Source organism: Vanrija albida, assembly GCF_041260175.1.
Source record: "Vanrija albida strain AlHP1 chromosome Unknown contig_4, whole genome shotgun sequence".
NCBI lineage: Eukaryota > Fungi > Basidiomycota > Tremellomycetes > Trichosporonales > Trichosporonaceae > Vanrija > Vanrija albida.
Genome location: NW_027191423.1, coordinates 3,277,653 through 3,303,225, shown reverse-complemented (window position 1 = coordinate 3,303,225; position 25,573 = coordinate 3,277,653). Strand labels below are relative to the sequence as shown.

General features: G+C 62.7%; 12 protein-coding genes across 12 annotated transcripts; 9 read left to right on the top strand and 3 right to left on the bottom strand.

Annotated features, from left to right (window-relative positions):
• Nucleotides 1–704: 704 nt before the first annotated feature.
• On the top strand, nt 705–2,538 carry Q8F55_006091 (uncharacterized protein; the record flags this gene model as incomplete). Its single annotated transcript, XM_069354560.1, has 3 exons — nt 705–847; nt 886–1,951; nt 1,993–2,538. 3 exons carry the CDS (start codon nt 705–707, stop codon nt 2,536–2,538), a joined length of 1,755 nt encoding a protein of 584 aa, XP_069209202.1.
• Nucleotides 2,539–2,633: 95 nt separating this feature from the next.
• Q8F55_006090 (uncharacterized protein) lies at nt 2,634–4,391 on the bottom strand (the record flags this gene model as incomplete). The annotated part of the gene is made up of 5 exons (XM_069354559.1): nt 2,634–2,964; nt 2,996–3,005; nt 3,040–3,889; nt 3,926–4,076; nt 4,111–4,391. 5 exons carry the CDS (start codon nt 4,389–4,391, stop codon nt 2,634–2,636), a joined length of 1,623 nt encoding a protein of 540 aa, XP_069209201.1.
• A 1,093-nt stretch (nt 4,392–5,484) lies between these two features.
• Q8F55_006089 (uncharacterized protein) lies at nt 5,485–6,703 on the top strand (the record flags this gene model as incomplete). Its single annotated transcript, XM_069354558.1, has 4 exons — nt 5,485–5,609; nt 5,645–5,854; nt 5,887–6,094; nt 6,128–6,703. The coding sequence occupies 4 exons, from the start codon at nt 5,485–5,487 to the stop codon at nt 6,701–6,703; spliced, it is 1,119 nt and encodes a 372-aa protein (XP_069209200.1).
• A 62-nt stretch (nt 6,704–6,765) lies between these two features.
• Nucleotides 6,766–8,022, bottom strand: Q8F55_006088 (uncharacterized protein; the record flags this gene model as incomplete). The annotated part of the gene is made up of 3 exons (XM_069354557.1): nt 6,766–6,796; nt 6,840–7,965; nt 7,998–8,022. The coding sequence occupies 3 exons, from the start codon at nt 8,020–8,022 to the stop codon at nt 6,766–6,768; spliced, it is 1,182 nt and encodes a 393-aa protein (XP_069209199.1).
• A 1,315-nt stretch (nt 8,023–9,337) lies between these two features.
• Nucleotides 9,338–11,366, top strand: Q8F55_006087 (uncharacterized protein; the record flags this gene model as incomplete). Its single annotated transcript, XM_069354556.1, has 3 exons — nt 9,338–9,405; nt 9,510–9,604; nt 9,727–11,366. 3 exons carry the CDS (start codon nt 9,338–9,340, stop codon nt 11,364–11,366), a joined length of 1,803 nt encoding a protein of 600 aa, XP_069209198.1.
• A 1,730-nt stretch (nt 11,367–13,096) lies between these two features.
• On the top strand, nt 13,097–14,005 carry Q8F55_006086 (uncharacterized protein; the record flags this gene model as incomplete). The annotated part of the gene is made up of 1 exon (XM_069354555.1): nt 13,097–14,005. The coding sequence occupies one exon, from the start codon at nt 13,097–13,099 to the stop codon at nt 14,003–14,005; it is 909 nt and encodes a 302-aa protein (XP_069209197.1).
• A 411-nt stretch (nt 14,006–14,416) lies between these two features.
• Nucleotides 14,417–17,186, top strand: Q8F55_006085 (uncharacterized protein; the record flags this gene model as incomplete). Its single annotated transcript, XM_069354554.1, has 3 exons — nt 14,417–15,468; nt 15,516–15,612; nt 16,260–17,186. 3 exons carry the CDS (start codon nt 14,417–14,419, stop codon nt 17,184–17,186), a joined length of 2,076 nt encoding a protein of 691 aa, XP_069209196.1.
• Nucleotides 17,187–17,792: 606 nt separating this feature from the next.
• Q8F55_006084 (uncharacterized protein) lies at nt 17,793–18,557 on the top strand (the record flags this gene model as incomplete). The annotated part of the gene is made up of 1 exon (XM_069354553.1): nt 17,793–18,557. One exon carries the CDS (start codon nt 17,793–17,795, stop codon nt 18,555–18,557), a length of 765 nt encoding a protein of 254 aa, XP_069209195.1.
• Nucleotides 18,558–19,127: 570 nt separating this feature from the next.
• On the top strand, nt 19,128–20,015 carry Q8F55_006083 (uncharacterized protein; the record flags this gene model as incomplete). The annotated part of the gene is made up of 2 exons (XM_069354552.1): nt 19,128–19,796; nt 19,920–20,015. The coding sequence occupies 2 exons, from the start codon at nt 19,128–19,130 to the stop codon at nt 20,013–20,015; spliced, it is 765 nt and encodes a 254-aa protein (XP_069209194.1).
• Nucleotides 20,016–20,241: 226 nt separating this feature from the next.
• On the bottom strand, nt 20,242–21,983 carry Q8F55_006082 (uncharacterized protein; the record flags this gene model as incomplete). The annotated part of the gene is made up of 3 exons (XM_069354551.1): nt 20,242–20,381; nt 20,433–21,742; nt 21,790–21,983. The coding sequence occupies 3 exons, from the start codon at nt 21,981–21,983 to the stop codon at nt 20,242–20,244; spliced, it is 1,644 nt and encodes a 547-aa protein (XP_069209193.1).
• A 1,220-nt stretch (nt 21,984–23,203) lies between these two features.
• On the top strand, nt 23,204–23,957 carry Q8F55_006081 (uncharacterized protein; the record flags this gene model as incomplete). Its single annotated transcript, XM_069354550.1, has 2 exons — nt 23,204–23,260; nt 23,316–23,957. The coding sequence occupies 2 exons, from the start codon at nt 23,204–23,206 to the stop codon at nt 23,955–23,957; spliced, it is 699 nt and encodes a 232-aa protein (XP_069209192.1).
• Nucleotides 23,958–24,216: 259 nt separating this feature from the next.
• On the top strand, nt 24,217–25,187 carry Q8F55_006080 (uncharacterized protein; the record flags this gene model as incomplete). The annotated part of the gene is made up of 3 exons (XM_069354549.1): nt 24,217–24,292; nt 24,443–24,462; nt 24,519–25,187. The coding sequence occupies 3 exons, from the start codon at nt 24,217–24,219 to the stop codon at nt 25,185–25,187; spliced, it is 765 nt and encodes a 254-aa protein (XP_069209191.1).
• Between the last annotated feature and the right edge of the window lie 386 nt (nt 25,188–25,573).

Here is a 25,573-nt window from a genome sequence, read left to right as displayed (position 1 = left end):
GACTTGGCCAATGACCCCCGTCGTGGATGATGTGTTATCTGGGGGGTGTGGGAGTTGGATGAGGGGGAGGCGGCACCGACTGGGGTCATGTCGGTGTTCAACACTATCAAGAGCCGTGTGAGCCCTGCGGGGCCGGACGATGGCCCCCGTATCACTCCCCACACGTCTTCCCATCAGCCAATACCCCCATGACGATATCCGCACCGGCCTTCATGCGGCGAATAGGATGACGGAATATTCGAGCTCTGCTGCTGCCTTGATGCCTTGACGATCCCAGACCCAGGCCTCGTTTACCGCGGCAACGGTTCCTGTTGCACACACTCCCCGGTTCGAGTCCTTCTCATGGGTACGAAGTTGGGACGGACGATCGTACAATTCGCCGATGCAACAGGCTGACCAGCAGCAACGTGCATACCCATCTTCTTACGCATCTGACCAACGCATCTGACGCACGTATCTGACGCACGCAAGCCCCGTCCTGTCCCGGTCCCGGTTCGGAGGCACTTGATTCGGACCGTTGGCCACGCCCACCTCCCATGGTCACTTGGGGCCTGGCATGGCAAGACGCAAGTCGAACCATGTCCCGATTCATCCTCTGCGCAAATGGTTTATAGGGGAGGCCAACTGGGCTCAACAAGGCCCCATCACCCCAACAAGGCGCCTATCCCAAACACTCCCGACACACATACACACAAGAACACACAATGGTCAAGTCCGCCCACCCCAAAGACGTCGCCGACACCTTTGACTTTATTGTCATGGGCGGCGGCGCCGGCGGTAACACCGTTGCTGGTCGCCTGGCCGAGAACCCCAAGGTCAAGGTGCTGGTCATTGAAGCCGGTCCTGGGTGAGTAACTTCCTCTCGACTCATTCTGACCCGTACAGCGACCCGGAGAACGTCGACATTGTCACGACCCCCGCACGTGCCATGGAGACGCGCGGATCGCAGTACGACTGGTGGTACAAGACGACCATGATCAACCGTGAGGACTACACTCGTATCGAGTGCCCCAACACGCGCGGCAAGATCCTCGGTGGCAGCACGTCGCTCAACTACTTCACGTGGCTGCGCGGCTCGGCTGCCACATACGACGACGACTGGACCCCGTACGGCGGCAGCGAGTGGAGCTGGGCCGGCGTCAAGGACTACTTCAACAAGTCGGGCAAGTACCACGACGACAAGGGCGTCTACGACCCCGGCTTCAAGAAGCTCGGCGAGAACGGCACGCTTCCCATCGCGCACGCCGACCTCCTGCCCGAGACCAAGCCGTTCCGCGACAACCTCCAGAAGGCGTGGAAGTCGGTCGGCCACGAGCTCACTGTCAACGTGTACGACGGCGAGCAGAAGGGTCTCTTCCCCTCGGTCAACACGGTGTACAACGGTGTGCGCTCCACCTCGGCCACCGCCATCGAGGGCAAGTCCAACGTCACCGTCGTCGCCAACACGACGACCAAGCGCATCCTCTTCAAGGACAAGACTGCCATCGGTGTCGAGGTCGTCGGCCCCGAGGGCCGCGAGTACAAGTTCTTCGCGAACCGCGAGGTCATCGTCGCGCAGGGCGTGTACGAGTCGGCCAAGATCCTCATGCTCTCGGGCATCGGAAACAAGGAGTACCTGGAGAGCTTCAGCATCCAGGTGCGCGTCGACTCGCCCCACGTCGGCCAGAACCTGCAGGACCACCCCATCTTCCCGCACGTGTTCAAGCTCAAGGACGGGTACGGTCTCGACGACATTCTCATCTACGACACGGACAAGAAGAAGAAGGCCTTTGCCGACTACAGCAAGAACAAGTCAGGCCCGCTCACCAGCCCGCTTCTCGAGCTCGTCGGCTTCCCCCGCATCGACAAGTACCTCGAGAAGGTGCCCGCGTACGTCGAGTACAAGAAGAACAACGGTGGCAAGGACCCCTTCGGCCCCGCCGGCCAGCCCCACTTTGAGCTCGACTTTGTGGTAAGCACTGTCGTGTACGGGAAACCCCGCTCACACCCCAGCCCGTCTTCGCCGACGCGTTCCAGTGGCACTTCCCCACTCCCCCGAGCGGCAACTACGTGACGGTCATTGTCGACCTCATGCGCCCGCTCTCGCACACGGGCAGCGTCAAGCTCAACTCGACCGACCCGTTCGAGCAGCCGCACATCAACCTCGGCTTCCTGCAGCACGACCTCGACATTGTCGCGCTGCGCGAGGGCACACGCTTTGTCGGCGACCTGTTCTACAAGGGTGCCGGCATGAAGGACATTGTCGAGGGCGACTACCCCTGGCCGCTTGACCGCTCGTCCGACGAGGTGCTCGACAAGCAGATCCTCGAGCGCTCCCAGACGGGCTTCCACCCGTGCGGCACCAACCGCATGGCGCGTGACATTGGCGACGGTGTGGTCGACCCCCACCTCCGCGTCCACGGCCTCAAGAACCTCCGTGTGGCCGACGCGTCCATTTTCCCCGTCATCCCCGACTGCCGTATCCAGAACGTCGTCTACATGGTTGCCGAGAAGGGCGCCGACTTCATCAAGCAGGACCACCCGGACCTTTACAAGTAGGTTGGATGGTAGTTTGGACTCAGAAGTAAGAAGAAGAAGGAAGTGCAGCAGCATGCATGCAGTATGCCGTGTTACGCGTGGAGGGCGTCGGAGGGCTACAGTTTGGGCGAGAAGGTCGACCTGGCGCGCAGCTTTGCACCGATGTGGTAGAAGATGACGGGTGTTGGTGCGAGTGCGACGCCAATGAAGGCAAGCAACGCCATCGACCAAGGGCCCTTGTAGCCAAGGTTGCGCACCATGGCAGCGGTGAACAGGGGGAACGCGCCGCCGAGCGCCGAGCGCACGAGCGTGTTGGCGGCAATGGCGCTGTTCGCAAACGAGCGGTACATGTCGATCGTGTAGATGATGCCGCATTCAAAGATGAGGATCATGCCGCACTGTGCGAATGCGAGCGCGATGATATGTAGACGGCCACGGTGACGAGGTCTGCGCCGGGCCAGTGAATGCGAACCAGAACAGGCCGACGGCTGCCGTCAGCACGCGGATACGGGCCCGACTCACGGAGTAGCACAGCGCCGAGACCCATCGGGATGAAGCGCTGCTCGGGGATACCCTGCTCCAGCATACCCCTGCGCTCGAGCACACGCGTGTACCGCACCTTGTCCGCGACGATGATGCCCCCGCCACAGATGATACCGATGAACGCGGCGAGGAACGGCAGCGCCGACGAGACGAGCGACATGCCCCTGTACTCGCCGTAGATGATTGGCAGCGCCGCCATGAGGATGTACAGCAGCGCGTACACAAAGCTCATGTACACCGTGATCACGGCCAGCATGGGCTCGGTAAAGAGCATGCGGACCGGGCGGAGGACGTATCGCATGGCAATGTCCCCCAGCGTCAGCGACACCGTGTCGAGCTCGGCGTGCCACGCCCACACGCCCGTCTCGCGGCGGAGGCGCTTGGCCTCGGCCGCGAGAATCGCCGGCGCGTATGCCTCGTCCATGAATGCGGCGAGCAGGGCAGCGACGAGCAGCCCGAAGGCGGACACGAACCACTCGACCCAGCGCCACGCGTATCCGCCGTCCACGCCGAGGGACGCGAATCCCGCACCCGCGAGGGGGCCGATTGCGGGCCCGCCGGCCGTCGCGCTCGCGAAGAAGGCGATGCCGCACTGGACATGCAGCGCGTCGTACACGTCGTGGAACCAGCCACCGCCGATGGCGTACGGCGCTGCACCGAACACGCCGCCCAGGAAGCGCCCGACCATCACCGTTGCGAGGTTGCCCGCGCCCGCCGTCTGGATGCTGAACACGGCGCCGAGGAAGATGCCCAGCGCGAGCGGCCACTTGCGCCCCAGCACCTCGGAGAGCGGGCCGAACACCTGCGGGCCGAGCGCGAACCCGAACACCTGGGGTCAGTGGGCTGGGCGAGGGACTGGGCTCACAAACATCGAGTTGGCGAGTTCGGCCACCACACCCCCGACGTGGAAGTGATGCCCGAGGCTGTGCGCCGCGCCGCTGGCCACGGCAGAGGCCATGCCCGCCCACATGGTGGCCAGGGTGATGAGGAGGGTTTGCACGAGCTTCTTGCGGGTGCTGGGTGGTCAGGGGAGTCGGCTGGGGTACTCACGTCCAGTTCTGGGCGCTGCGCGGGTCATCGGGACCGGAGAAAGTAACCTTGTAGGAAGTATCGCCTGGCACCGCACCGACCAGGTCCTCGGGCACTTCGCCGCGCTTAAACTCGTCATGCTCGGTACTCCATGAACGGCGAACATGCTTGGGCTGGTGGTGGGGTGGCTGGGCTACTCCGTCGTGCCCGCGGATCGTGGGCGTGGGGGACGGCGCGGCAGTGGCCAGCGGGGACTTTTGAGTGCTGGGGGCGGGGCTGCTTTTCAACGGTGGCTTGGTCATGGTGTCAGAAGCACTGAGTAGGTTGCTCCGAGTTGGCTTGTGAGTGCTCCCATCCGCAGTCCACGCCCACTTAAGTAGCTGGCCTGTGCTCTTCGATACTTTGCACGTTTCCTCATCATCGACGAGGAGAGGACCATGGCAACGACGAAAACAGCGACGGAGTGGGTCGTCGCGGACACGGGCAAGATAGCGCAGTGTAAGCTTTAGGGCCTCGCACCTCGGAGGGGGTACAGCCGTCGCGATAAGTCGCGGAATGAGCTGGTAGTGACAGTTGATGTGGTAAAGATTGTACAAGAGGCGCAAGAGATATCGACTGAGCCGAATCAACCCTGATGCCGACATCATTGTTGCCGCTCAGACTAACCAACCCAAACCTTGTCCCGACGTATAGATGCCGCAGAAGCCGCACACGTCGGCGCGCACGAGTGGGTGAGACTGCGTCGACATTGCGTACGCGCGGGCATCGCTGCCCATAGTCTGCAACATAGCGGAGGGGGGCTGCTTGCACCACTGAGCCACCCCGGAAGCTTGCCTCTGGGATGGCAAAACTCGCGGGAGGAGCATCTTTGCAAGCTCGCCTCCATCGGGGCCGGCAGTGCCGGTGCCGCCGAGGGTAGAGCGCCACGGAGAGTGCCGAGTCGCTAGGGTGGCACGGGTTAGCTGTCGACCAGGCTACCAGGTTGGGTAGGTCAGTGCATTGACGAAGGACGAGTGTATGGCGAGGAGAGAGATGACAAGGTGAGACACAAGTACAGCTGAGCTTTCTATTGCCACAGTGCCCTGACGTCATTCCACGTGGGGGACAAGCTCACTGCCTCGTCGTCTTTCTGTCTGCTACGCTGCCCCATGCATGCGTGATATGCTCTCCCCCTGTGCGCGCTCAACTCGGCTCGACTCGCCCACGCGCAGCAGCTGTAGGTGCGAGTACATGTCCGCGCCAACGCTGCCAAGACTCGCGAACTGATTGCTCACTGATACCGATTACCGAGAGTCGTGTTGTGACATGACGCAATTTCATCCTGGCCCTTGGACAAAAAGTCAGTCTCGAGCGCGACTCTGCTGCTTTCTCCTCATCCCACACACAGCCCATACAATGCGGCTCCTAGCACTGGCCTCGGCGGCTGTCACCGCGGCGTGCGTCGCAGCCCTCGACCCGCGCGGCGCGCAGGGGCCCCTCTCCCCGTCGGCCGCCATCGCACCCAAGGTCCTCATCGTGTCGTGAGTCCCCCCCGAGACCTAACTCACCCCCTCAGAATGTTCGCGCCGGAGGACGTGTGGACAGAGCGCCTGCACCTGACCCACAACTACACGCTGCCGCTGCTGCACCCCCACTTCCCCTCCGTGCACTGCGACGCCGCGGGCGCCGTGTGCCAGGTGACGACTGCGATGGGCGAGATCAACGCGGCCGTGACGGTGACGGCGCTGCTCCTGAGCCCGCTGTTCGACCTCTCGCGCTCGTACTTGTGCGTCTTGTTGATGACGGCGCTGACCCCAGCCTGTTTGCGGGCATCGCCGGCGTCGACCCCCACTTCGGGACGACGGGCTCGGCCGCGCTCGCGCACTTCGCGGTGCAGGTCGCGCTCGCGTACGAGATCGACCCGCGCGAGGCGCCCGAGCATTGGGAGACGGGGTACTTCCTCCAGGGGACGAGCGAGCCCAACACCATTGACGGGGTGCTGGCCTACGGGACCGAGGTGTACGAGGTGGGTTGTGGCCCGGGCGCCCGCTGACCCCAGCTCAACACCAACCTCCGGGACCGGGTGCACGCGTTCGCTGCGAACGTCTCTCTGGTTGACAGCGAGGCGGCGGCGGACTACCGCGCCAAGTTCGACTACGCGCCGGCGAACGAGCCTCCTGCGCTGTTCTACGGCGACGTGGCGACGACCGACGTCTTCTTCTCGGGCCACCGCCTCGGCGCGGCGTTCGCCAACATCACGGCGCTGTGGACCAAGGGCGAGGGGACCTACACCATGTCCGCACAGGAGGACAACGCGAGCTTTGAGGCGCTGCTCCGCGCCCACAAGATCGGCTTGGTGGACTTTACGCGCGCGATCCTGCTCCGCACAGCGTCGAACTTTGACCGCCCGCCGCCGGGCCTGGACGCGCTCACGGCCATGCGGCTGATCGACTCGGGCGGGTTCGCGCCGAGCGTCGACAACCTCTGGGTCGTGGGCGCACCCATTGTGCAGGGCATCCTGGATAACTGGGCCGAGTTTGAGGCCGGCGTTCCGGTGCAGGACGGCTGGCTGCACGCCGACGACGGGGTCGGCGCCACGTCTTGGGGAGAGTACGCCGACAGCCATGTGGCATAGAGTCAATGCATTGCATCTACAGTGCGGTGGTGGTACAACAGGATGTCTAGGGCCAAAGCGCATTAGTCGAACACAATGACCAGGTCTTGCTCCCTCTCCGAGCTGGACGTCAGCGCGACCCCTCGCCCCTACTCACGGCTTGAGGAACTCTGCGAGTTTCTTCAACTCGTCCTTGATGATCCCCTTGAGCGTCTGGTCGCAGTCGCGCGCCTCGACCCACGCCACCATGCTGCCCTCATCCCACAGCAGCGTCGTCTCCTTCAAGCACGCCATCAGCGCGCGGATCTGCGCGTCCGTGTTGGCGTGCCCGTTGTTGATGACGAGGCAGGCCGTGCACTGCCCGCCGGCGCCGCCCCCGGGCCCGGGGCTCCCCGCACGGTGGTTGTGCATGTGCTGCGTGGACGGGCTCGCAATGTGCCCCGGCGTGAACGTGTACATCCTGTTGGCGGTGCAGTGGCCGCACGCGCACGGCTTGCACGCCGCGCGGAAGCGCACGGCCGTGTGGAACTCGTCGAGGCGGCGCAGCCAGTCCAGATGCGCCTTGTACAGCGCGGACAGGGCCGCCGGCGCGTACCGCACGAGCGTGCGCGTCGCCCACTCGCCGAGCAAGTCGACGTCGTGCACGAGGGTCGCGCGCATCGCCGCCTCGAGGAGCGCGGGCGGCGCGTCGGTCGTCGCGGCGAGGACGTAGCGCTCAAAGCAGTGCTTCGCGCTCGTTGCGTGCCGCGAGCGCGCGAGCAGCGTGTCGGAAACAACGGGCAGGTCGTACGCGTTGGCGATGGTGATGATGTTGTCAAGCAGCTCCGGCGACGGCCAGGAGAGGGGCGCGGGCTCGCCCCGCAACCCCCGGCGCGAGGGGTTGACCACGTCGCGCACGATGCTGAGCGCGAGCGCGAGCCCCGCCGTCGTCGCGGAGGGGAGGGGGATCGCGCCGGCCGGAGCGGGCGAGACGACCTCGCACTCCGTGGCCTCGGAGCTGCTGGGGGACGTGCTGCGCGAGATGGCGAGCGAGGCGAGGGCTGCTGGCTCCTGCACGAACGCCATCTCGTGCAGGTCGCGGAAGAAGGGCGAGAGCGCGGCGAGCGTGAGCATGTCGACGCGGAAACACGTCCCGTCCTCAGACTGGAGCACCGTGCCGGCGCGCCCGGCGAACGCGCGGTGGAACCCGTGCCCGTCGACCACGACGATGTCGGCGGACGGCGTCGGGACCTCGCCCTTGGCCCTCTCGCCGACGTCGAGGATCTGGAAGTTGGAGAGCGAGGCTGCGGTCAGCGGGGCAGGAGGGGGGACGCACCGTGGCTCATGGGTACCGCTTGCATGGTGGTGCAATGGGAACTGGTGGATGCTCGGGGTGGTGGTGTTGAGGTGCCTCGGAAATCTTGCGTCCAACTTTTGGTCGGGTGGAGCGCGGCGCGGCGGTGGTGGCGAGGAGGCAGGCTGGCGACGCAGCCAGCCGCAGACGGGCTCGGACAAGGAACAGGCACGTCAGAGGTCAGCACGCCACATTGCGCTCGCCGCATTCAAGCGCTCCACTGATCGAGCCGGGCCAGGCGTGCACACGAGGAATGGGCTGTCGCCATAGATAAGCAAGTGATGGGCGCCGACATGGCATTTGCATCTGCCAATGCCAACAATAGCACAGTGTTGCCCATGGGGCCACACACATATAGCACGGTTGAAAACGCCTCGGCTCGGCTCCTGAACCGTGGGGAGAGGCGCGGCGCGAGGTGGAGTTGTATCGGTGACGGCGCGCGGGGCTGAGGGCCAACGTGTGTTGACCAGCTGCAACCACCATGTCGGCGACAGGAAAGGTGGGGGAGGGAGAGTTGGCGCAGTGGGCGCGCGCCTGAGAGCAGCTGCAGCGGCCGCCGAAGACGCCACTACCGACACATACTCTCGAACCCATGACCTCGGGGATGGATGTGTGAGCGATGAAACACAACTCTTGGTATCCTTGGTGCTTGGACGGTGGAACGCGAGACAACAAGTAGTGCTAGCCAAGACACTGTGGTCTACCGTCCTCAACAGGCCGAGGGCCGCCATCACGGCCATGAGCACTGTGACGTCGAGACGAGACACGTCGTCAAGTGGACCACCTCCACCGGGCAATGCGCCAGTGTTTACGCCCGAGCACGCGGCTATCACTCGGGCGCCGGGGGTTGTCGTCGACAATGCATAGGACCAAGAGAGAGAGACGAGACGAGCCGCGGCAAGATGCGGTAAGCCACGCTCCCCCTCCCTCTTACCTCTTACCGGTCTTCGGCGTTGCAGCGGAAGCAAATTTCGCCCGGATTTGGGGATTCGGTGACGTGAAGATGATGACGCGCGAGGCCAGTTTGTATGGGGGAGAGGGGGGGAGGAGGAGACACGCTCGACCAGTCCTATGCATTCATGCAGCGAGCAGCGTATCGCGTGCAGCGAGTAGACGCTCCCCGCCCCCATGCATATGGCTGAACCGTGCACTGTGCGGGCTCGGCCGGGGAGCCCGCGGGGCAGCATCGCCGGCCAAGCCCAGGCGTTGTTCTCGGCTATGACCGCATGCCATCTCACCCGGCAGACATATACCATCGTGACCCATCCCACCCCTTCTTGTTCTTCTCACTCCCTCCCACAACCCTCTCTCGTCCCAAAATCATGTCCAAGCTCGACTTCAAGGACCTCGTCGTTCTCATCACCGGAGCCGGAGGCGGCATCGGCCGCTCGTGAGTCTTGTCCGCAGTGGCCGGTGAATGGGCCTCGGCGCCGCGACGCCGCCGCGGCTCCCACCGCTCATAGCCGGCGAGCGAGCACCAGCTAACGTCCCCAGCTACGCTCACTTCTTCGCGCCTCGCGGTGCCAAGGTCGTCATCAACGATGTCAACGCCGCCAACGCGGACAAGGTCGTTGCCGAGGTCAAGGCCCGTGAGTGTCGCAGTGGCTGACTGACGACGTCACCACGTCGTGGTCATGTGGGCCTGCGGCCGCGGCCTCGACTCGTCGGGCTCGCCGCTTGGTTTATCGATGCGACTTGCTAACACGCACAGTCGGAGGCCAGGCTGTCGCCGCTGTCGGCTCGGTCACAGAGGGCCAGAAGATTGTCGACGCCGCCGTCGCAGCCTTCGGCACCGTCCACGTCCTGCTCAACAATGCCGGCATCCTGCGCGACCAGTCGTTCCGCAAGATGACCGAGAAGCAGTTTGACGACATTGTCGACATCCACCTCACTGGCGCCTTCTCCATGACCAAGGCTGTCTGGCCCCTCATGCGCAAGCAGAAGTTTGGCCGCATCGTCAACACGTCGTCGCCCGCCGGCATCTACGGCAACGCCGGCCAGACCAACTACTCGGCTGCCAAGATGGGTCTCATCACCTTCTCGCGCGTCCTGTCGTTTGAGGGTGTCAAGTACGACATCAAGGCCAACACCATTGCTCCCCTCGCTGCGTCGCCCATGACCGAGACGGTCATGACCAAGGAGGTCCTCGAGCACCTCACGCCCGACTTTATCGCTCCCCTCATTGGTGTCCTCACCGCCAAGAACGGCCCCGACGTCAAGGGCCGCACGTTCGAGCTCGGCGCTGGTTACTACGGCGAGATCCGCTGGCAGGAGTCGGCCGGCTACACGTTCAAGGTCGACGACTCGTTCACCCCCTCCGCCGTCGACCACAAGTGGAACCAGGTCAAGGACTTCACCAAGGGCTCCAAGTACCCCGATGTCACGGACGGCTCGGAGATGATGGAGATTCTTGAGCTCCAGCCCAAGCTCCCTCCCAACGAGCAGGGCCCTCCCCCTCCCGACAGCTTCAAGGGCTACACGATCATCATCACCGGTGCCGGTGGTGGTCTCGGCCGCGCCTACGCGCTGCACTTTGCTCGCTTTGGCGCCAACGTCGTCATCAACGACATTGCCGAGGGCCCCGCCCAGGAGACGGTCGACCTTGTCAACAAGGCCGGTGGTGTCGGTGCCGTCGCTGTCGGCTTTGTCCCCCAGGATGCGGCCAAGATTGTCCAGGTCGCTGTTGACAAGTTTGGCGGCGCCCACGCCCTCATCAACAACGCCGGTATCCTCCGCGACAAGGCCTTTGTCAACATGACCGAGCAGTCGTTCACCGAGATGATCAACATCCACCTCAAGGGCTCGTGGGCCATGTCCAAGGCTGTCTGGCCCATCTTCCACAAGCAGAACTACGGCCGCATCGTCAACACGTCGTCGCCCAACGGTGTCAACGGCGCCCACGGTCAGGCCAACTACGCGACGGCCAAGGCCGCCATCATCGGCTTCACTCGCTCGCTCGCTATCGAGGGCAGGAAGAACAACATCCTCGTCAACGCGCTCGCCCCCTCGGCCGGTACCGCCATGACGGCCACCGTCTGGCCCAAGGAGATGCTCGAGATGTTCAAGCCCGACACTGTCGCGCCGATCGTTGCCTTCCTCGCCTCGCAGCGCTGCCACGACACGGGCACCATCATCAAGACGCAGGGTGGCAGGGCGTCCGAATACCGCTGGGAGCGTGCGTTTGGCGTCGTCTTCCCCAACGACAAGGTGCCCACCGCCGAGGAGATCGCCGCCAAGTGGAAGGAGGTCACGTACTTTGACAAGCGCGCCACGCACCCCAAGAACAACCAGGAGTCCAAGGTGCAGATTGTGGGCAACTTCAACAACCGCTCGGACAAGGCCAGGCTTTAAGGGGTGGAGAGGGAGCAGAGGGCGACTGTAGGCAGTAGGGTACGCAACGACCTTGTATGAATTGATTGGCATTGAGTGGAGTGCGGTTGGTGGGGGCCTTCCGCTGATCCCAAAGGCTCACCCTCGCCGCTCGCTGACTGCTGACTCCGGGAACGGCTGTGGACACGGACAATCGACTGCGCGACGGTGCAAGCACCCCCGGAGTGACGGACCGATCGTCAGTCCGGCGTACGCGTCACGACTGCGAGAGCCAGTAAAGGCCGGCCCGGCAGCTACAAGCAGCTGGCCCTCAAGCCTATACTCTGTACTCCTGAGAACAGCGTGCACGAACTCGAATGCTGGGCCGATGTCTCCCGGGAGTAAGATTGCCAAGACTGTTGGCTCGAACTTGATCTCGATCCGCGCCCGGAACGCGGCGACGCGCAGGCGGCGGCGACCCCGCCCCCGGAGTCGCCTACCTCCTCGAGGTCCTCGCCCCGAGCCCTCTAGCTCCAACGCCGGCTACGTGTCGTCCCAGTCGGTCGAAGCTTCCTCCCCCGCCGCACCTTGCCGAGGTCACATGCGAGGTCGGCGTCGGGGACCTTCTCGACCAGGCAGCAGGTGCTCGGGAGGTGGTGGGATTCACACCTCATCCGTCCGCTGCTAGGAGCGGCGGTCGGGGGCGTAGCGGGGCGACACTACGACCATCCCCCAAGCACTCCGGGGGAGGCTCCCGGCAGTCCACGGCCTTGGGAGCGGCGCCAGCGCCCGAGACTCGTTCTAGCCACTGCTTACCCCGGGAGGGGGGCTGGGTGGGCCAGGCGGCTGCGATGCCAGGCCGAGGTACGCTGTCCAGTCGGAGTGAGTAAGGACAATCCTTGTTGACGCCTAGCGCGTCGGGGAGCTGCTCCACGTGCGCGCCGTGGTCGTCTCCGGTACTCCTCGCAACCGCGGAGGCTGCTGAGCGTTCCGGGGCCGGCGGGGTCTGCTCGGTCGAATGAGCAGAAGGGCGACAAGCGGAGCCCTGGAGGCCCGCTGAGTATGTAGGTATACACCCTCCAGTCCGGGTCTGAAGCGCCCTGTCTTCGTCTCGCGGCTCGGTCGATGGCTTCATAACGTACTTCCAGGCTCGTTTGGGGAACTCCTCGCGATCACGGCAGTGCCGGGCGAGGGGGTGCGTCAGGACGATCATCGGTCCTTCGGAGGGAGCAGCGGGCGGAGCGCTGATGGGCGCCGGGGTGTCAGTCTGGCAGCTCCCGGCCGGGAGGACGAAGGGGTTATCTACCTCTGTCGTTGTCGCGAGTTACTCCTTAGGGAGGGGGGGGGCGTTATGTGTGCTGGTGGAGTGGGCGAGGAACGCTGGCGGGGTACTGCGGGGCGCACGGCCCAGTGAGTGGACTGACTGCCGTGTGTGTGGCGGCCATCTCGTGGTCCGTGGCGCCGTCGTCCATCTTCGTCGGTGGCGCGGCCATCTTCATCGGGTGGCGCCTGTCATCCCCCCATCATCGCCGTGGCCATCCACCATCTCCCACCAATCCATTGCCATCCCCTCATCCCTCGTCCCCCAGCTGCCCGCACCGTCTGCCTGTGTCCACGGCGGGGTACCGCAGCGTGGAGGTACATAAGGCGGCTGCCCGTCTTCCCCCCTCTCGACTCACTCCTCTCCCCACCAATCCACTTCTCCACCTCACACATCGTCCAGCCCGGTGTCCACACCTCTCCCACACCGCCTCCACAACCCACCTCCAACCATGTCCACCCTCCCCCTCGCCTCCGCCGAGCTCCGCGACGCCTCCAGCCGCATGCCCCGCCCGACGCGCTTCGTCTCGTGCGACGGCGTCGTCTTCACCTTCGACCTTGCCCTCCTTGCGCACATCTCGCCCTACTTCGCCACCCTGCGCCCACCCGTCGACACGAGCACACGCCCCGCAGTAGTGTTCGTGATCAGCGTTGAGGGCTCGACCCTGCGGCTCGTGTCCCACCTCCTCCGGGGACTGGGGGACGCCATCCCACCGCCGCTCCCGTGGCCGACAGCGCGCGTCCTCCTCGGCCTGGTGCACCTCATCACGCACTACCGCCTCCCGGCCCTCGGGCGCGCTCTCCTCGCACGCACCACAGAGCCCTGCAAGCGACGACACGCGCTGGAGTGGCTCCTCGTCGCGGCAGCCACGGGCGCGGACCTGCGCGAGCCGGTCCGCGCGACGATCCGGTACGGGCTCAACGTGCACGGCCTCGACCGCCTCGTTGCCAGCGCCCCGCCCGGCATTGTGGCCCGCATCGCCGAGTTCCCCGACGCGGTGGAGCTCCTCACCGAGGCACACGCCGACTGGGAAGTGCGCCTGAGGCTCTTCTCCAAGAACCTCATGTACAACGTGTACCAGCTCGACTGTGCGCAGTGCGGGTTCTCGGCGACGGCGGACCCGCAGGCCGGGGCGGGGTACGTGCACTTTGGGCACCTGGGCGAGAGCATGCGGCCGTCGCACCGGCTCGACATGATGGACCTGGTCATGACGAGGGTGTGGCGCTTCCTCCGGGAGAGTCACGCGCCGTGGGACGCCCGCGTGGTCGAGGCGTGGGCAAGTGCATGGTGTACGGAGGACGCGCTGTCCACCTTGCTGGTCCAGCACGTTTCTGGGCTGACGGCGTGTCTTCGACCGTAAGTGCGAGGTGGTCTCGACTGGGGAAGAGCTGACGGCCGCGGAGTGGGGCAGCACGACGAGCGTGGGCGGCAATGCCGATCCCATGAGGCGGGGCGGAGGGTGCGCCGCGGTGTGTGGTGCGTGTTGTGCTGTGTGTGTGCTGTCTGCATCGTGTTCCTTCTGTCCATTGTGTGCCCAGACCACACCCTCGCCGCGTGTTTTGTGCTCCGCGAATTGGAGTGATGGTACATATGCGCGTGTTGTACACGCGTTGATGGGCCGGTGCGAGCGGCGTGTTGTCCCCACTTGTTGTGTCCTCACTCGCACTGAAGCATCCTACCGCGCATACAAGTACGCGCGCGCACTTCCTCTCCTGGTTTCCTCATTCCAACCTTCTCCCCCAAACACCCCAGCCGGCAACATCCCTCCAGCATGACGCAACCCGGCACCGCCCAGTCGTCGAAGCCCAAGGAGCTCAAAACACAGTGTGCCCCAAACACCGCTCCCCAGCCCACGCTGCCCACGACCCAGCCGGCCAGCCCTCAGGAGGACCTACCCGCCATTCCACTCCCCACTCCCACAGAGGTGATTCTCCCCGGGAACGACTTTGGCGGGGGACGCAACCCCGCCGTCTTCAAGTCCCAGGACGGCGTGATGTTCCGGTACTGCGTCCGCCGCCTGTCGCACCACTCGGCGTACTTTACCAAGTTCCTGCGCGACTGGCGGATCAACCGCAACTTCGAGCACTTCCACGGAGCTATCGCCATCAAGGTACCGGCTGTTACGCTGCGCCTGGCCCTGCGGCTCATGGCGGCCCGGCATACGCCCGTGCTGAATGGAGATGTCACCTGGCCCAACGACCGGTCCGTGGCCGACCTCGTGTACCTCATGCACCGGTACTCTCTCCGCGTCGTCGGGCGCGACCTCCTCAAGCGTACCGACCTCAACGACGCCCGGCAGAGCCCCATCGCTTATCTTGCTCTCGCTGCCGCCTGCGGAGAGCCCCTGGAGGACGCAATCGCCGCGACGCTGCGGTACGGCCTCGACTTTCCCGACACGTGCGAGCGCCTCCTCGACGAATGCGACCCGTCCATCCGCGCCCGCCTCGAGGTAGACTACCGCCCCGCACTGGAGAAGCTCCGCGAGGCACACAGTACCTGGATGGCCATGCTGCGCTGGTTCGAGTACCACGTCTCGTACCTCATCAGGCAGACAGACTGCGTCAAGTGCGAGTACAAGCCCGACGAAGACCCCGAGGTGGCGGGATACCCGCACCACAAGCACGGGTCGCGCTGGGAGACGGGAGACCAGCGCAAGGTGCTCGAGCGGGGACTGATGGGTGCGGTGTGGGATTTCATCGCCATCGACACCATGCCATGGGACGAGGAGCAGGTCAACGCGTGGGCAGCGGCCGCGAGGCTCGACGCGGTCATCCGGCCGTTTGTCGTCGACTTGCTTCTCGACCTGACGCAGGTGGTCAAACCGTAAGTTGTGAACAAGAAGGAGAGCGGAGCGCTAACCTGTTGCATAGCCCGCAGTGGAACCTGTCCGAGGGCATTGAGAGGACTCTTTGGGAGGTTCTTCCCGAGGTCGTTGTTTGTGGAGATGTCTCGGAGGGTGAGGGAGTCGTGGGTCGCCAACAAGAGTAGAGTTAGATAGTAGACACAGATTTTTAGACTGCTGTTGTTGCATTGTTTGTTTGTCTGCAGGTTGTTGGGTTATTGTGGCAAAATTCGAGACGAGTTGTGGGCTGCAACTCTTGGATACGCAACGAAAATCAGCAAGTGCCCACGCCGCGCGAGCACACCCCGTTCACTCCAGTTCCAATTACCTAGAAACAAACGCCGTATTGTGTATCGCGTGTCATAGGCGTATTGTTGGCATCCTGTCGGGTGGCAAAGACAAAGTGGCAATGCCGCCACATTGTCCCAACACCGCTTGTGGCACTCCTTTGTTCCCGCATGCGGCTTTCACCCCATCCAGACACCGACAACAACGGGCCGCGACAAGCGCAAGTAATGGAGGGCATACATTCCAATTATACACCATTGACCTCCGAAAGATCCAGCACGCAGTCGTTGTCACCACGTATCCCAGATCGCCAGAACAACCTGCGCCGACATCGACTGGCTTGGGTGCGGCCGCCCTTGTCCTCCGTCTCTGCAGCCTCTTGCTGGTACTTAAGATAGAGGATCAGCTGGCCGCACCCCCACCCAGCCTTCTCCATCTCATCTTCCGGTTCGTGCCCTCGCCACGGCCTCTCTGACACCCCCAGGCCCCATACCTCTCCCAACAGCCCCTCGCCATGTCCCCCGTCGTCCAAGTCGACCCCGAGAACAACTTCCCCCGCGGCGTCTGCCACCAGTACTTCGAAACCGGTGACGGCGTCATCTTCCGCTTCAGTCTCGCCACCCTGGCCCAGTTCTCGACCTTCTTCCAGGACCTGTACAACCAGTCCGTCCCAGGAGAGGAGGGTCTCACGATCCCGCTCAGCCAGCGCATCCACTCCGACGGCCTGCGCCTCGCCTTCCAGCTCCTCACTGGCCCCGCTCCGCCCGAAGCTAGGGCCGACATCTTCTGGCTGTCCAACAAGGCTGTCGAGTCCATCGTCCACATCATCGCCGCCTACGACCTCAAGGAGGTCGGCGTGCGCCTCCTCTCGCGCGCCAAGAACGAGCTCTGGATCACGCGGCCCCCGCTCGAGTGGTACCTCGTGGCCAAGGCGACGGGGTGCGACCACAACGCCAGCCTGGCGATGAGCGCCATGTTCAAGTACACGCTCGACCAGCCTGACCAGGCCGGCGCCATCCTCGACGCGGCTGGGTCATGGGAGCTGTGGGCGCTGTACGGGCACCTGGGCGCGCTGCAGGAGTTCCGCGACAGGCACGACGACTGGAAGCGCCACCTGCTCGAGTTTGAGCTCGACCTCGAGACGGACTTTGAGCTCGACCACCGCCTCGACGAGTGCACGAATAGCCTTTGTCTGGACTGCGACCACTACCTCAGCCACCCTGAGGAGTACTCTAACGAGGCGACCGAGAAGGGGATCCAGAGCAAAGTTCGCCGCTGGCTCGTTAGCGAGGAAAAGCCTTGGGACATGGACGTCGTCAAGACCTGGGTGAGGACGCTCAACCTCAGTGTCAATCTCTCCTTCAGCCTTGAGACCAGGCTCATTCGTCTCGCTGGCCTCATGTGCCCGTGAGCGGCTTCCGCAGTTGACGGTGTGTACGATTCTAATCAGCAGGTTTAGTTAAGTGGCGTCGCCCACTGCTTTCCCCCAGCAGCCGGTGCTGAGAGCGTGGAGGGAACTGTGACAAGCCTCCACGTCTTGCCTTCCACCTGATCAGAATACCCTCGCTCCAAAAGTTCCTGTTCTTGTAGACACCCATTGATGCAGACGTGCTCTCGCGCGTGGCATCAGTCCGGGCTGCATCATTTGCCAAGCCCGGTGTTCTGTGTCTCCACGGAGCGGCCGCACTCGAGCGCGTGTGGCGATGCGGATCAGACTCTGCCTCCCAGAGCGAAGCCCTTACTGCATTGTTACGCCTTGGCGGCTCTCCCCACCATCAAAACAGATGAACAAACACTGATGGGAGTGGGTGCCATTTCCATCATTGTGGCAGCTGCAGTCACCCCCTCGCTTCCGCAACAGACGTTGCTGTCGCCCATCACTCAACTACTTCACTCACTTCACCCCCCCTCTGGGGCTGCAGAAACAACTCTCGTCCTCTCACTTCTCTGTCTCCACCCATTCCTCCCAACATCGCCAAGTAAGCTCCAACATCTGCCTCAGCTCACAGGCCTCAGGATGACCACCCCCACGAATGTCCCCTCCTGCCCCACCACGACGATCAACAACATCATCTACCACTCTGATTTCTCTTACCCCTCGTCGCTCCCCCTCTTCGCCTCCCGCGACGGCGTCCACTTCCGGTTCAGCATCGACGTCTTCGCCGAATGGTCCCCGAGCTTCTGGCACCTCGTCGACACCGGAACGCTGCCCAACAGCGGCTCCGACGACGACCCCATCACCCTAGACGCGGGGTGCCACGGCCTCGCGCTGGCGCTTGCCACCATGCGCGACGATGAGAACCCTTCATCGCCGCTGGGCGTCAACCCCTTCCCCTCGGCGCTGGGGCTCCGCCAGTTCGTGGCCATCATGGGCAGGCTCGACCTCAAGGACGTCGGCGTCCAGCTCCTCGACACCATCGACAAGGAGGAGCTTCAGGACCACCCGCTGGAGTGGCTCGTCATCGCTGCTGCTAGTGGCATCACCGACCTTACCGCCCCCACGCGCGCATGCCTCCCTGGCAATCTGGACGAGAAGCTCGCCAAGCACGGGTGGGCACTGAAGTGCCTCGAGAAGAGCTTCCCCCGCGCCCTCGCGGCGCTGTACAAGACCGAGGCTGAGTGGGAGCGCAGGGTGTTCAAGGCCAGCAACGCTATCGGTAACCTTCTCAGCGACGTCCAGAAGGCGAAGCACAAGCCGAACAAGGACGAGCCGGTCACCGTCCAGCTGAACAACATGGAGCTCGCACGTCTCCTCCTTCGGAGAATGACACTCGAAGACTGAGTAGAGAACCAGGGCGAGCGCGTCGTGACCGCCCTTGGAAGGCGCATAACAGACGCCATGTACACGCCCCTCATCGCCGGCGCGCTGAATGAGATTTATGCGGACCTGATTTCCTGGCTTGAGTGCTAGGTGGATTGAGCGGGCCGGGCATCGGCGGTCAATGCAGCTCATGCTTGTTTGCCTCCTCTTCATCAGTAGCAGAGTTCCATATGTATGGCAACGCCCTGATTAACGCGAGGAGATGTGTTGAGGCTTCTGGGAATGGGCCATTGGGTACACGGATGTGGCTTCTGTGTGGTGCCACGTTGGTGCATGGGCGAGTGACGTCCTCTGAAAGGCCAATGCAGTGGCCACACTCCCTGCCCTCGACAATGTGTGGTTCACCACAGGCTGACTTGGGCACCAGGGGCACCACAAGGCGAAGCAGGACGGCCAGATGTAACCTTCCTTGAAGCCGCGTATCAGCTAAGCCTGACGGTACGGAATGCTCGCGAGTACTTCTCCACACCCACGCCCCTTCAATCCATCCTCTCTCCCACAGACCTTCGTTCTTCCTTCAGCTCAGCAACCATGTCCACCACGGAAGCCAACCATCTTGGTGTGTATCTCGCCTCGTGCGCGACGCTGACACCAGTGCCAACCACTACCGTTGACGGGCTCGACTTCCACGCCGACTTTTCCCTCCCGGCCTCGGCGACGCTGTTCCAGTCGGCTGACGGGGTATACTTCCGCTTCCAGCTCGCGCTCCTGGCGGCCTTCTCGCCGTTCTTCGCCGACCTAGCCACCCTCCCCACAGCCACTACCGGTGCGCATGAAGCCATACCGCTCCCGTCCGCTACTGCGCCGGCGCTCGCCGTTGCCCTGCACCTCATCGCGGGCCAGCTCTCTCCACGCGCTAAGATGGCGGTCAAGTGGCCAGACGAGGCGACAATCGAGGCCCTCGTGGACGTTATCAACGCCTACGACCTTCCCATCGTGCGCGAGCTGCTTGTTCTGCGCTGCCGCGATGCAACGACGGATAACCCCTTCGAGTGGCTCGTTCTCGAGGCGTGCACACAGTCACCGGACACCGAACTCGGTATGAAGGCCGCTGTTTTCTGCGATCTGAACAACGAAAAGGTCTTCACACCTTGGGCCAAGGGGATGCTCGACAGGCTTGGAAACCCGGGCTGGCACCTCGAGCTGCTCCAAGTGCACTTGGACTGGAGCCACCGATACCGAGAGTTCTTGGTTGACCACGTAAAATCAGCGATGTGCTGCGTTGTTTGTGGATTTTCACGTCGAACCTACAACGTGTGTGAGCACCCGTCCACACGTACCGTACTGTATCGTGAACTCGACGAGTTGCTACGACGAACCCAGGTGCTCGACGAAGACACTGTGTGCCTCGGCACTAAGGACCGTGACTACTTCAACGCTGGGAAGATTGTGCGCTTGACTGAATATTTCCGCCCGTAAGCTTCATGATCGTGGATACGAAGGTATGTCATGTCTGACACGGCCTGGACAGCACTGGCAAGGCCTAGTATCTCGGCTACGGGCCAATTGCGCCGTGTATTCCGAGGCTGCGGCAGAAAGTGGTCTGCACTCCAAGCATATCAGCGAGGTATGACCAGTGTTTGTGTCGCCAAGTACTTCCAGGGCGACAGGAAAGACCTATTGGTACATGGACAGAAGACAAGCACTATTCGTTGCTGTCGGACGCATCGCCACCCGCGCCGTCGTTGTCGTCGCCATTGCCACCGCTGTCACCGCCAGTTCCGTCGTCGCCATCCTCGCCATCGTCTTCGTCCTCCTCGTCATCGTCCTCATCCTCGTCGCTGTCTGATTGTGTCAGCATTGGCTGGGCATTCCCTGACACAATCATCAACTCACCATCGTCTGACCCATGCGACGAAGCATCAACATACGTTGGCCAGGTTACTCTGACGCACTTCGCGGCCGCATCCCAGACACTCTTCATGCGACGGTCCTTGTTCTTGTCGTAAACCTTGCGGGCCAGTTTCTCGTCGGGGTTCGACAGTCGTGCGTGAGAAACCCAACAGCGGCCGACTCCAGGTGACGTCTGCGCACACTGACTGACCGTCAGGCGTCTGACGCTGGTAGGCTCGGTGGCGAGGGTCTCGAACAAGTTGAGCCACAGGTTTGTGCCCTGCTTGAAGCCGTCCTTGATGGTGGCAGTTGTGTCGGTGGCGTCCTCGAGGCACATGCGGTGGAGACCAAGAGTGTGCAGTTCCGGGAACCGCTTGAGAATGGCGACGAATGTGGTGGCATCGATGGTTGTGTGGCCGAGGTTGAGGGTATGGAGGTTGGCAAGGGGAGGTGAGGCCGGGGAGGGGAGCGTGAGGGCCAGAATAGGGTCGTCGGTCGTAGTGTTGACGCCATTCGTCCCAACGTTGGAGTTGGTGGTGGCAGGCGTGGAGGCGGGTACCGCAGCAGTGTCGGCCAGCCATGTGAAGAACTGGACGCGTTTCTGGGCGCTGTGGCTGAAACTGTAGTTGAAACTGAAGTTGAGGCGCAGTGTGTCGATGTTGGGGCAGAGAGTGATGAACTCCTTGAGGTGCGGAGACTGCAACTCGGTCGGCGCATAGCTTGCGTCGTTCAGAGAGACCATGAGGTGGAGCTGGCGGAGGTTCTCTAGGATAGGAAGTACGGTGGGACGAATGCTTGTGGGAATGTAGAACGTCGAGTCTTCGATTTGCCAATGGGTGTCCTTGAGGGTGACCTCGAGCGACGATGGCCTCGCACCAGCTTCGCCAAGAGCAAGCAGCAAGTTTTGGACCAGGGCGCCGGCGAAGATGCTCTGGGTAGAGTTGAAACCGCCAGGGGTCATGGGTAGCGAGGTGTCACCTGGAGTCGCAGTAGAATGGAGGCGGTGTGGTGGAAAGATCTTCTCCTTGAGGCGCTGAAAAGTCGGGCTCCCATAGCTGGTCCAGAAGGAGAGAGCGCCATCGCGGTAGCGTGTTGGAGAGTTGAAGTCACGCAGGTCGACGATATCAAGGTTGATTAGGTTGGAAAATGCCTCTACGAGGTACTCGCGGTACTTGCCCGACTTGAAGAGGTACTCCTGGTCCTCGGCGGCTGCCACGTACCGCTTGGCGTCGTCGTAGTGAGCCGGGCCGATCGAGCCCAGCTGGAAGAGGCGCTCAAAGCGGTCGGTGGCAATGACGACGTGCGTCAGGGAGCTGGAGAATCGGGGGTGCTTGGAGTGGCGACGAGCGCCTCGAGGGACGGCGTCGAGATGAAGAACTGCTTCTTGCGGAAGAACTCGTACGAGAAGGACGAGGCGAGCTTGGTCTCGACAATCTTGCACGTCCGGCGCGCGGCTAAGAGGTCGTCGGTCAAGACCCAGCGGGTGATGATGGTGAGTACCTCGGCCGGGAGCGATGCGAAGGGCGACTGCTCCTGTCTGTGTGGTTCGGTCATCGAGGTAGTGATGGGCTGCGGCGTGAGTGTGCGTCGAAGGCGGGTCACCTACTCTTGGTCGTTGCTCTAGCGTGGTGGATGGGTCGTTAACGGCGACAGTGGACAGCAGAGAATGAAAGGCCGATGACAAAGAGGAAAGACGGAGAGAGGAAAGAGAGACAAGGGATGTTGAGCGGGAGGGATGTCAACAACAACGCCGCCGACGCGATCAGTGCGGGGTGGGTGGGCAGCCGGGTGACTGGACCTGGCGAGTAAAATGGAGGGACCATTTAGGACAGACGCGTCGGCGCGTTCGCGCGTTCGCGCGTTCGCGTTCGCGTCCAGCGCACCGCGTCGACGCCTTCCTCCTCACGCTGTCCGTCTCGACCGTCTCCGCATCCCCACCCCTGCCCGCGTCCGACGCCGTCGCCGAGCTGGGCATGCACATGCACAGTTCCTCGCCTTGATGTCGCCGAACGATGGCGCCAAGACGGCGGGAGAGATGGCGGCGTCGATGCCCGTTTCCGCCCTCCGACTGGCCGTTTTCCCTGAGTGATCGGGCCTGAACCCCGGTGGAGGTTGTCCACCTCGACGCCGTCGACCTTGTTGACATCGACGCTGGCGACATTTACAACGTTGCGATGGCCGGTTTCTGCACTATGGATGATGAGCTCGAGTCCTTCACTCGCAGCCGTATTGCTCAACTTGTGCCGCCCGAGCAGATGCACAGACATGAGGTTGACACCTGGGCGCGGGGCACCACATAGCTCCTGACGGACCCTCCCTGGTCTCTGTGGGATTGAGCTCTGGATCGAGTGGAACGAGCGACTGAGACGACCCGAAGGAGAGGAGCGGGCGCTCTGACGAGCACTTGAGCGACTTCTTTAGTTGGTGAAGGAATGGAGATTGCGATGCACACTGTATTGGGGTGGGGCAAGGTCGGTCGCGGCTCTTCGCACCAGGGGCGACGACAGCAGGCCGGGATGGGGAAGCCAAACCGCCGATGCGCTCCGTCGCTCCGTCGACTCTCCCAGCCAGCGCGAGTGGGGATATGGTGCATCATGGCATTGGCAGTTCGCGAGGTAAGCATCGAGCGGGGCGCGCAGTGCCCGCTGGCAACGTACAGTAGTGGGCGTCATTGCGTCACCCAGGCTGCGCGACTTAAAACCTCCACCGCAGTCGTCGCGGTCTTCCTTCTACCCATTCCATCATCAACCATCCGCCCCGGCTTTCTTGCTACCATGGCAACATCAGTCGACAACGCCGTCGATACTGCTGAGACCGACGCCGCCCAGGGAGTGAGTAGCCGTGCAGCCGCCCCCCATGTAACAGCAGGTGCTCATCACTCAACAGGAGATCACTCTGGTGCCGATTTTCCACCCCGACTTTGATACCCTCGATGGCGTCGTGCTCCAGTCGTCGGACGACATCTGCTTCTCGTTCAACGGTCACCTACTTGCCTTCCTTTCTCCTGTCTTCGCCGATTTGTTCAAGATCCCTCCGCCGCCAAACATCACCCACAACCCCGTCCCGATTGCCCTTCGTGCCGACTCACTGGCCCTGTGCCTCACTCTCATCAAGGAGGGAATGAACCACCGGAACAAGAAGGAGATCAAGTGGCCCAAGACGAGAGTGCTTTCCGCTCTGATTGAGTTTGTCGATGCCTACGACATGCCGTTTGTCGCGGACGAGCTCCTTGTGCGCACCTTCGTGGAGCCCAACCAAGTCCAGTCTGTCGACGAGGCCGCGAAGGGCGCGGGCGCCACATCATTCGATCGCTTCGCATTCGCGTGTGCCACTACCTCGCCGTACATTGCCAAGGAGCTCACGGCCACACTTCGGTTCAAGCACTCCGACATGACCAAGTGGTGCGAGGCGACCCTCATGAAGTACGATCCCATCGGGCTCGCGGAGCTTTACAAGAGTCATCTCGACCGGCGCGCGGTTCCTGTCGACTACCCGAGGGCGCCGCCTCCTACGAAGAGGAGGAGGTGACCAACAACATGCGCGGAGGGGCCATGTGCCCGCCCACGTTCCGCCCAAGTTCGATTTTAGCCCCGTTGATGGGGTGCGGGAGGTGACTTGTAGACACCAATAGGCAACAAATTCATGTGCACGACTCAGCTCAAGGAATCGACTCACCCAGAATCGCCTGTGTTTGTTGATGAGGCGCCACATTCACTGCCTCGTAGCGGTCCGATGCCGCGTGTAGCGGGTGGTGCCTGTGGCACAGCCGATTTGGCATGTGCGCACCATGCACGCTGTTCCGTCGCGCCATCTCGCCCCGGCGTCCACACGATCCATCGCCTCAATATCCCTCGCCCCTCCACGTTGGTAGACACTGCTGGTGCATGCTTCGGTGTGAGGGGGATCCTGCTGGATACAAAACGCCCATCCCCCCCGCATTCTGTTTTCCTTCCACCCATTTCAGCATCAACCATCCATCCAGTCTTTCCTACTACATACCGTGGCCGCCCCAGTCGATGGCACCGCCAAGGTCGTGAGTAGCTGTACTGTACAGCACTGCGTACGATCAAGAGTTTATCACCTCAGCAGGACATCCCCGTACCGCCCGTTTTCCACCTCAACTTTGGCCGTTCTCTCGACCCAAACGAAATTGTGCTCCAGTCGTCGGACAACATCTGCTTCGCGTTCAACCGATATCGACTCGCCTTTCTGTTCCCCGTCTTTGACGGTTTATTCCAGATACCGCCACCGCCAAATATCACGCACAACCCCGTCCCCATCACCGTCTGCACTTCCGAGTCGCTCGCGCTGTGTCTCACCCTCATCAAGGAGGGAATGGACCATCGGGGAAAGACGAATGTGCGGTGGCCAACGAGGGAGGTGCTCTCCGACCTGATCGAGTTTGTCAACGCCTACGACATGCCGTTTGTCGCGGACGAGCTTCTTGCGCGCACATCCCACATCCTTGCCACCCGGTACCACCCCCCTGCAGTTACCAATTCCCAGAACGAACCCTTCGGCGCCAAGTTTTTCGACCGTTACGCCTTCGCGCGCGCGACAAACTCGCCGTACACGCCCCAGGAACGCCAGGCCACCTTGGGTTTTGACTACCATGACATTTCCGAGTGGTGCGAGGCCACCCTTACCAAGTACGACCCCCTCGGACTCGCGGACCTTTTCAAAGCCCTCCTCGACATAAAGACACTTCATCTTGAATTGGTCAAGAGGACTGGGCACAAGAGGAAGAGGCAGCAGTAGGCACAAAGCGACCAGTGCCCCTCCCAAGTCTAGGGCTTAACAGGTCACCTGTAGACACCGTTAGGAGTCATTCTCATGTATGTGTAGAGCTTGGCTCCAGGACGCTGTCCGTCCCGCCACAAGTGTCCCGTTGCGGTTCGAGTGCCACCTTGACGGCGGCGTCTGAGCCGTCCGTAGCTCACTGCTGACAGTCAGTGCCGTGCATTCTTGTTGTTTGGATTGAGGATTGAACTAGGAGTGCCTGCTGCTGAGCGGTGTGTTGAGCCAGCGGCCAAATTGTGCGCCGCAGCGTGCGGTGGCCGTGGCGTAACCGAGACGGCAGAGGTACCCTCCACACCGGTTCCGTCGCCCCACGTCCCTCGCCCCGGCGTCCACACATGCATCGA